The sequence below is a fragment of the Monoraphidium neglectum genome, assembly GCF_000611645.1.
Source record: "Monoraphidium neglectum strain SAG 48.87 unplaced genomic scaffold scaffold02556, whole genome shotgun sequence".
NCBI lineage: Eukaryota > Viridiplantae > Chlorophyta > Chlorophyceae > Sphaeropleales > Selenastraceae > Monoraphidium > Monoraphidium neglectum.
In genome coordinates, this window is record NW_014011072.1 from 1 (window position 1) to 8787 (window position 8787).

At 65.4% G+C, this 8787-nt stretch overlaps 3 protein-coding genes across 3 annotated transcripts; 2 read left to right on the forward strand and 1 right to left on the reverse strand.

The window, feature by feature from the left end:
• Positions 1-728: 728 nt before the first annotated feature.
• Positions 729-1853, forward strand: MNEG_11010 (hypothetical protein; the record flags this gene model as incomplete). Its single annotated transcript, XM_014040516.1, has 1 exon — positions 729-1853. One exon carries the CDS (start codon positions 729-731, stop codon positions 1851-1853), a length of 1125 nt encoding a protein of 374 aa, XP_013895970.1.
• Positions 1854-2254: 401 nt separating this feature from the next.
• On the reverse strand, positions 2255-4478 carry MNEG_11011 (hypothetical protein; the record flags this gene model as incomplete). Its single annotated transcript, XM_014040517.1, has 4 exons — positions 2255-2845; positions 3065-3721; positions 3944-4047; positions 4475-4478. The coding sequence occupies 4 exons, from the start codon at positions 4476-4478 to the stop codon at positions 2255-2257; spliced, it is 1356 nt and encodes a 451-aa protein (XP_013895971.1).
• Positions 4479-4876: 398 nt separating this feature from the next.
• On the forward strand, positions 4877-8691 carry MNEG_11012 (Serine/threonine-protein phosphatase 2A regulatory subunit A beta isoform; the record flags this gene model as incomplete). The annotated part of the gene is made up of 10 exons (XM_014040518.1): positions 4877-4929; positions 5032-5380; positions 5680-5926; positions 6268-6460; positions 6715-6838; positions 7103-7297; positions 7556-7705; positions 7991-8083; positions 8338-8520; positions 8638-8691. 10 exons carry the CDS (start codon positions 4877-4879, stop codon positions 8689-8691), a joined length of 1641 nt encoding a protein of 546 aa, XP_013895972.1.
• Positions 8692-8787: the final 96 nt, after the last annotated feature.

An 8787-nucleotide genomic window follows, 5' to 3' on the forward strand; every position in this document is an offset into this window, starting at 1 on the left:
GCGCAGGCGTGCGCCGGGTCAAGATAGCTCTGAACACACAGGCTGATGACTGCAGGAACACACAACCACAGCGGGCAGCACACCGCCGAAGCGCAGCGCTGGAGGGCATCCGCAGCTGGCGGCGCAGCAGCTGAGCTCACGGCAAAGCAAATGCTGGTGCTGTTGCGGCCTGGAATGCGCCGTATGCTTCCGCATCAGACCTGCAGTCGGTGGCAGTCTCCAAATGAGCAGCTGTACCAACGCTTGGAATGCTTTCCGACTCGCCCAGGCTGCTATCAGCAGATCAGCTGGAAAAACCTTATGATCTTGGCGGGCGCACAAATTGCATTGGCAATATATGAACCCCAGAGGCACCAGTGTTATGTGAATTGGTGTATGTCCATCTTGATCGACTGAATACCGTAGACATCTCGGCGACAGCACTGGCACGCAGAGATCTTGCTGCAGCTCGCGAGTAGCCTGTCCTTGTGACATCATTTTGCAAGCGTGCCGTGGCATCAAGTTCGTAGACGTGGTGCGTGCGGGCAGGTTGCATCCTGCGGGCGTCTCAAGAATTTCAATTGTGCATGTGAGCAGCGCCACCGTCGCTTGACGAAACTGACAACTTGGCTGCCCACGCTGCGTGCGAACGTGATGGGCAATGCAGAGGCCTTGCTATGGAGGTGCACAAGCTGTGGTTGGACAACTTGACAGTGGAGCTGCGGCGGCATGAGCAGGCGCCAACAAGCATGACACACCATTTTTATTTCAACTGCCCGGTCGGCCCCTGCTACGTCGAGGCTTCCAAAGGAGGAGCGGCGCCAGATGATGATTGCTACGTGTCGTATTTTGTGTTCTGGGGCGGTGAGAAAGAGAGCGCCCCAAAGGATGTCCGCTTCTCAATCGTTGTTGAGGCTGTGAGCGGCGGTTGCCACGAGCATCTAAACGCCTTGCTCGGGACGTGCGTGCCCAGTGGCTCGTTCGCAGAGGGCTGGGGCGAAGACAAGGCTCTGAAATGGAGGCCGCTGCGCAATGCGGTCATTGGCGGGGCCAGGCTGCAGGCCAGCATCGCTCTTACGACGGCGAGCGACCCAGCCAGCACCGACACCCGCTTGCGGATCGGGCCTCCGCCGGGCGCGACCCTGCTCGGCGACAGCCTGCTGGGCGGCCCGTTCTGCGACGTGGCCGTGCGCGCCGGCGGCCGCCAGTGGCGGGCCCACAGGGTGGTGCTGGCCGCGGCGTCGCCGGCGCTGCTGGGCATGCTGGGAGGTGAAATGCTCGAGGCCCAGGCAGCAGCTGTGGAATTCAAAGAGGCAGACGAGCAGGTGGTGGAGCTGCTGTTACGGCACATTTATGGCGAGGCGATCGAGGTGCCCCTTGAGCTGCTGCCGGCCCTGTACGGCCTGGCTGACCAGTATCAGCTGCGCTCCAGCCTCTGCATGGAGGCGCGGCTGCTGCTGAGCACAGTCAGCGTGCAGCCGGCTGCGCTGGCGCGGCTGCTACCTGCGGTACACCACCTGTGCTGCGCTGCGTTTGACGCCAGCTGGTGCGACCAAGCGGCGGAGGCGCTCCCAAAGCTGCAGCCTTGTGAATACAGCGCTTGGCCGCTTGATGTTTTCGCGGATGTGAGCAGAGAGGCACGCCCGCTGCCTGACGTGCTGACGGCAGCAAACGCCTGGGTGGAGGGGCAGGACGCCCCTGGCGCTGCTGCAGCAGAGGTGTGGGACCGCCTGCTGGACGCCGTCGATTGGGCAGCCGCGACACGCGACGACCTGCGCGCTGTGCAGCAGCGGTTGGGCAGCAGCGGGATCCCTGGGCTGCACGCCAAGCTGTATGAGGCGCTCGACGCGCTGTACATCAAGATGCATGGATGACGGGAGTGCGACAGCAGGCGCAGCAGCAGAAAGCGCCGCGACTGATTGTGTAGGGTTTTGTGCAGTACCCTTTCCAGCAGCTTTGCATTTACTTCATGCTCAAATTCTAAGGGACGGCGCTGTGTGATAATAAAAAGTTGCTGACACGCACCTTGTGCAGCGTGATAAACATTGAGTGAGCTGTGCACACTCAGGCACAATATTGCAGTAGTGGGTATGTGACGAATCCCATTCCATGGGGTTGGCTGTTGTACATTGCAACGTAAGCAGTTGTGCGGTCTACATGTAGCGATTGCACTGCCAGGTGCATCAACAAAGTTTGCCAAAGGTGGGCAGGGGCACAAAACTCAAAAACAGACAACAGTCAGCAGGTGCGCCATAGCTACAGGGCTGCGTGGGACCTATCCCACCTCCCCGTAGTATCGGCGCGCCTCCCTGAACCACGAGTTGTCATCCTCGCTGTCGTCGTCGTCGCTTTCCCCATCAATAAGAAGAAACTCATCCTCATCCTCAGCACTCCCAGTCGTCTCACCGCGCCCTGCGCCTCGACCAGCTTGGGGCTCCTGCTGCTGCTGCCGCCGCCGTGGCCCGGCGCGATGCCCGCTCCCACTGCCTGCCACGTCGTCCTCCTCGTCAGCATCACCTTGGAAGCTGGACAGAAGCTCCCCGAGATCGTCCAACCCCAGCAGCTCCGCCACATCAGCGAGGTCCTCCTCAGACAGCATCCACCCGCCCCCGCCGACGCCCCCCGCCACCCCCGCAGCCGCGGCCGCGGCCGCTGCTGCGTCGCGTGTCGCTGCGCCGCGGCGGCGCCGCGGGGCCTGCCGCTGGCGCGCGGAGCTGCGGGCGCTGGCGCTGCTGCTTGCTGAGGAGCCAGCTGAGGGCGGGGGCTGCTGCGTGCGGGGGCCGCCGCCGGCAGTGCCGCCAAACTGCTCGAAACTGATGCCGTTGGCACGCAACAGCTCAATCTGCTCGAGAAACTCCTGCAACTCCTGCGGTGTTTGTTGGGGAGATGGGTGAGCTGTATGACATCGCCATGCACGGCGCATGCAAGTGCAGGCGCAGCGACGTCCAAAGTGCAGATGCATGTACGCTGTTGGAAACCCAACCGCCCTTGCCGCACCCCCATGTCACCCGCACACAAGCCCTGCAGCCAGCAGCTCGCCATCGCCGCAGTCTCACAGGGCCAGGCCAGGCCAAGCGTCCCCCACCTCTGCGTCCTGCATGTCGTGCAGGCTGCCGCCGTAAACGCTCCTCAGCCCCCGCAGCGTCGCCTCGTCCAGCTGCGACAGCAGGTCGTCCAAGCCGCCCCTCGGCCTCGCGCCCGCCGCGCCGACGCCGGCTGCGCGGCGGGCGCGCCGCGCGCCGCGACCGCTGCTGCTGCTCGCAGCCGCAGCCCCTCGCTGCTTTGCTGAGGACTGCTGCTGCTGGGTACCCTGTTGCGGCTGCTGCTGCTGCTGCTGCTCTTGCCGCACGCGCTCCTTCCGCCTGTTGGCCTTCCAGCTTGTTTGATGCGACCCTGACTGAGCCCACCGGTAAAATCCGCCCGCGGTGTAGGCGCCATCGTCCATGTCTCCAGCTTCTTCCCAAAACGCCTCCTCCCAGCCAACGCCGCGACTGCTGCCGTCCGCCTGCCGGCCGCGCTTCTGTTGCTGCGACCCCGCGCCCGCGCCCGAGCTGGCGCGGCGGTAGCCGCTCCGCGCGGCTGCCTCATAGTAGCTGCTGGCGCCGCCCCAGGCCTGGGGGGGCGCGTTTGGGGCGGCGCGGCGGCGCGCCGCCAGCTGGGCGTCGTAGTCGCGGCGCGCGCGGTCGCACGACAGGACTTCATAGGCTGCCGTCACACGGGTGAAGGCCTCGGTAGCGCCGGGCTGGAGTGTGTGTGGAAGGGGGTGGAGACGCCGCAAACAGGGGAGGGCGGGTGTATCTTGCCGTGTCCGTTGGGCTGCAGCACGATCGGTACAAGCAAGCAAGGGTGGGCCATCCCCGTCTTGTCCATGCAGGCCAGGCGCTGCGCAAAGCTGCAGAGACGGGCCGGGGCCCAGCCAGGGCAGCCGCAGCTGCCCCGCAGCTTCTCATCGGCCCCTGCTCACGTCGCTGTTGACGTCTGGGTGGAGCCGCAGGGCCAGCTTCCTGAAGGCGGCCTTGATCTCGGCGCCAGTGGAAGATGGGAGGACACCCAGCAGTTCGTAGTGGCCTGGAGCAGGCGGCGTTTGGGCTGGAGGTGAGGGCGGCCCGGGCGCAGCACTGGTTGCAGAGTGTCAACACAGCACAGAGCAGCACAGCACAGCGTCAACGCTGCCTGCTGAAACACTCACTGTGCGAGCTGCTGGCGCGACATGCCACCGCTCTGCAGCGGCGCGGCCAGGAAATCCGTGCCGCAGGCAGAGGCCCTGCAGGACACCGCACAGCGCCCCTCCAGCACTCGGTGTCATGCGTCTGCCGACGAGGACGTCGCAGCCCGCCAGGCTGCCTGCGCCCGTTACGTAAGGGGCGCCTTGAGCTGAGGCTACGGGAGTAACATGCCTGCAGTGGACGCCCACGCCTGAAGGACACAGCACCGCGACGCGATGCTTCGCACCGCCGCTAAATACCTCCCTCCAGCAGGACACCATGACACGCACCCATGCCTCAAAGATAACATTCAGGCACGCCACTCCGCCAGCGCCCAGCCCTCGTCTGCTAAGGGCCTCGGCCTTCGCACAAAACAAATCAAAGCTGCATGCTGATCACGGTCCCGACACACTGCAAACGAGTGTAGGAGACTAAACTTACATAAAATAAGTACGTGTATATTGCATGCGAGCAACGCATGCTGCATTGCACGCGCGGCGAGCAATCAAAGGGCGCAGAGCGCGCAACGATGCCCGCAAAACGGATGTTGCGCCTGAAGTCGCTTGTCAGCCCTCCGTTTAGTATATACAATCAAACTGCATACAGGTCACAGCCCCGGGCTCCCATGATCTGACAGCGAGGAGGGGGGCAAGCTCGTGCGCTAGATCGGGCCCGTGGACCGCCAGTGGAGCATGGCTGCCATTACAGGGCCCGACGAGAAGCTGCTGCCCATAGCCATCCTCATGTGCGTCTGGTCTTCGTTCCCCTCCTGCATGCTGCTGCCCTGTCCCCTTGCTGGACAACCCAAGTGACTTGCCTGATCATGTTCACACCTATGCCTCCGCAGCGATGAACTGAAGAACGACGAGGCGGTTAGGCGACTGAACTCCATCCAGCGCTTGAGCACTATCGCTCTCGCCCTTGGGGAGGAGAGAACGCGCACGGAGCTCATCCCGTTCTTGACAGAGAGCAATGATGACGAGGACGAGGTGCTGCTGGCGATGGCAGAGGAGCTGGGCAAGTTCGTGCCCTACGTCGGCGGACCTGCGTTTGCGCACCACCTGCTGCCGCCGCTGGAGAACCTCTCGCAGGTAGAGGAGACCGTGGTGCGGGACAAGGCGGTTGAGTCGCTCTGCAAGGTCGGCGAGAAGCTGCCCGACCAGAGCGTCGCGGAGTACCTGGTGCCGCTCATCAAGGTGGGCGGGGTGACCTGCGCGTCGCCATCATCAGCATACGCGGCAGCAAGCGCAGCCTGCACGTGCACCGCCCCAAGTTGCAGCGCTGGCTTCTTCATATTTTCATAGCAGCTCGGACTTGGTCTTTGTAGGACTGTGTGCGGTTGCGGCCCACTGCTGCGCACGCCATGGCTTGCGACGTTTGAATCGGTCTCGCTGAGGCGTGTCAGGGCTGCAGCCGTGCGTTCTGCAAACCAACGCGCCCAAGCGGCTTCGCTGCCCGCCGCGCCGCCCCTTGCGCTCCCCTGCCCATCCCGCAGCGCCTAGCCCAGGGGGAGTGGTTCACGTCGCGCGTGTCGTCGTGCGGCCTGTTCACGGTCGCGTACCAGCGGGCGCCGCCCGCGACACGCACGGAGCTGCGGCAGCTGTACGGGCAGCTCTGCCACGACGAGACGCCGATGGTGCGGCGAGCGGCGGCGCAGCGGCTGGGCACGTTTGCGGGCGCGGTGGAGCGCGAGCTGGTGGCGAAGGAGCTGCTGCCGCTGTTCACTGACCTCACAGGGGACGGTGCGCAACTGGGGCTTGCGGCGGGGAGTGGGTGGCCTTGGCGGGCGTGGGAGGCAGGGGGCCTCCTGCTTCCGTATATCAGGGGGTGTGGGTCACCTGTCTCAGGGACCGCAGGCGGCGGGGTGTAGCTGAGCAGGAGCGGCCCCACAGCAGTCGCCAGGCGGCCAGACGTTACGGACTGCGGTCGATGCCAGCCAGAAGGTCTAGCTTGCAACAGGCGTGTTTGCTTGTAAGCCAGCCGAGCACGCTGCTGCCGCTGTATTAGTGATCTGACCAGCAGCTGTGCATGGGCGTTGCGGCTTTCGTGCGCACCCCTGCATCATCCCGGCCTCGTCGCGCAGAGCAAGACAGCGTGCGGCTGCTGGCAGTGGAGAGCTGCGGCTCGTTTGCGCAGGCGCTGGGCACGGAGGGCTGCCGTGCCAGCCTGCTGCCGGTGGTGCAGAAGTTTGCGGCCGACAAGTCGTGGCGGGTGCGGTACAACGTGGCGCAGCAGCTGGTGGCCCTCTGCGAGGCGCTCGGGCCGGAGACCACCAGGTGGGGGAGAGGGGCGTGCTCGGGTCATGGACGAGCAGCGCAGCTGGTTGGGACGCGTTGTGCAGTGTCGACCTTTCTCATGCAGGGCCCCCCGGCCCTTTAAAGGAAGGGGTGGCATTTTGGACCCCATCCAACTGCAAAGGTTGTACGGACTCCTGATCTGCGACCATTGCAGAGGCTGATTGTTGCTTTGGAGGGGACCCCTGTTATTCAGGCCCTGTCGCGTGCGACGCGCCCCTCTGCGTGCCGCCCAGGTCCGACCTGACCCCTGCCTTTGTCAAGCTGCTGCGGGATCCTGAGGCGGAGGTGCGCATCGCGGCGGCGGGCAAGGTGGCGGCCTTCTGCAAGATGCTGACGGCCCCCATCATCGTCAGCCAGGTGAGAGGCGGCAGCGCCTGCTTGGACGGGGTTGATCGGGAGGCGGCAGCTCACAGTGAATAGGAGGCTGCACAATGGCGGCACAACATACATTTCGAAGGAGCCTGGAGGCGCCTGCGGTCGCCTCGCAGCAGCGTCCAAGCGGCTGGAAGGGCGCTTGCCGAGCTGGGGACGTCTCCGCGGTGCGCTCCGACATTCGTGCCATGCCTGTCTGCCTTCTGGCGGCCCCATCAGCCTTGCCTCCGCCCTCTCCCCCCCCCCCAGGTGGCGCCCTGCGTGAAGGAGCTTGCCAACGACAGCAGCCAGTTTGTGCGCGCCGCGCTGGCGGGCGTGGTGATGGAGCTGGCGCCGCAGCTGGGGCGGCAGCCGACCATCGACCACCTGCTGCCGGTGTTCTTGGCGCTGCTCAAGGACCCCTTCCCGGACGTCAGGCTCAACGTCATCAGCAAGCTGGATCAGGTGCGCGCGCGCGCGCGTGTGTGTGTGTGTGTGCATGCGTGCGTGTGTGTGTGTGTGTGTGTGTGTTTGTGTGTGCGTGCGTGCGTGCGTGCGTGCGCTTATGCATGTCTTGAGTCAAAGAGGGGGCCAATGGTGACGCGTCAGGTCGTGGCGGCTGTTTGAGGTCGGGTGCGCTGCAGCTGCGCCAGCGCCCTACACCTCCCCACTCCACCCACCTGTACATCACCCGACGCCCACCTCTCTGCGCCCTGTCTCCAGGTCAACACGGTCATCGGCATCGAGCTGCTGGCGCAGTCCCTGCTGCCGGCCATTGAGGAGCTGGCGGAGGACAAGCACTGGCGCGTGAGGCTGGCCATCCTGGAGCACATACCGCTGCTGGCCGCGCAGCTGGGGGCGGAGTTCTTCCAGGTGCGGGGCGGCAGGAGCGGGGCGGGGCGGGGCGCGATGGGGCCAGGGAGGTGCTCGAGAACAATCAGGCAGGGGGCTGCAGGGAGGACGCCTGACGCCGAAGCGGGCATCTCATGCGTGCGGCGCGTCCCGCGAGGGGCCAGTAGAGGCCGTGCTGGGCAGCTGTGCTGGGTGCTGCTGCAGCTTGAGCAGTGTGCGGCTGCTGGTGACGGCTGCCTGGCTCCTCGAATCACCCCTGTCTCAAGTGACCCCCGCCCGTGCCGCCCCTGACGCTGCACCCCCCAGGAGAAGCTGGGCCCCCAGTGCATGAAGTGGCTGGAGGACCAGGTGGCGTCCATCAGGGAGGCGGCCACCTCCACGCTGCAGAAGATTGCGCAGGTGGGGTGTGAGTGTGTAGTGGCGGGGCCGGCGGCGGCGGCGGCGGCAGGCAGGCAGGGCACGCAACTGTCGGCCGCTCGGTGGAGGCGGGGGCTGGTGGGGAGGGGCGGAGCGTTTTCAGCAGCAGGAGCGGGAGCCGGCAATGGGCGGGCGCTTGCAAGCTGCTGCTTCACACCTGGACCGGGAGCATGTCCCCGTCCAACCGCTGCCTCTCGTCCCAGGCCCCTCTCTCCTTCCCGCCCGAACCCCCCCAGGAGTTTGGTCCCGAGTGGGCCAAGGAGCACCTGGTCCCCCCTGTGCTGGCGATGGTGAAGAACCCCCACTACCTGTACCGCATGACGGTGCTGGGCGCGGTGGCCGCGCTGTCCAGCTACGTGTCGCCCGACGTGCTGCGCGGCACCATGCTGCCCGTCGTCATACAGTGCGCCAAGGACAAGGTGCGCGGGGTTGTTTGGGGGCGCACCTGCATGTGTGCGTGTGTGTATGTATGTGCGTGTGTGCGTGCGTGTGAGTGTGCATTGTGTGAAAGTGTGCGGTGCAAATGTTGGAGGCAGGGGGTTCGAGAAGGAGGGTCACCGAGGGTGGCCGTGACGGCTGTGTGCATGTGAGAGATGCCGTGGTGGTGCGCAGGAGAGGAGCAGACGGCGCAGGGGGGGGCTGGGCGCAGGCGGGCGCCGGGCTGGGGCCTCGCGTGGTGCAGGGGC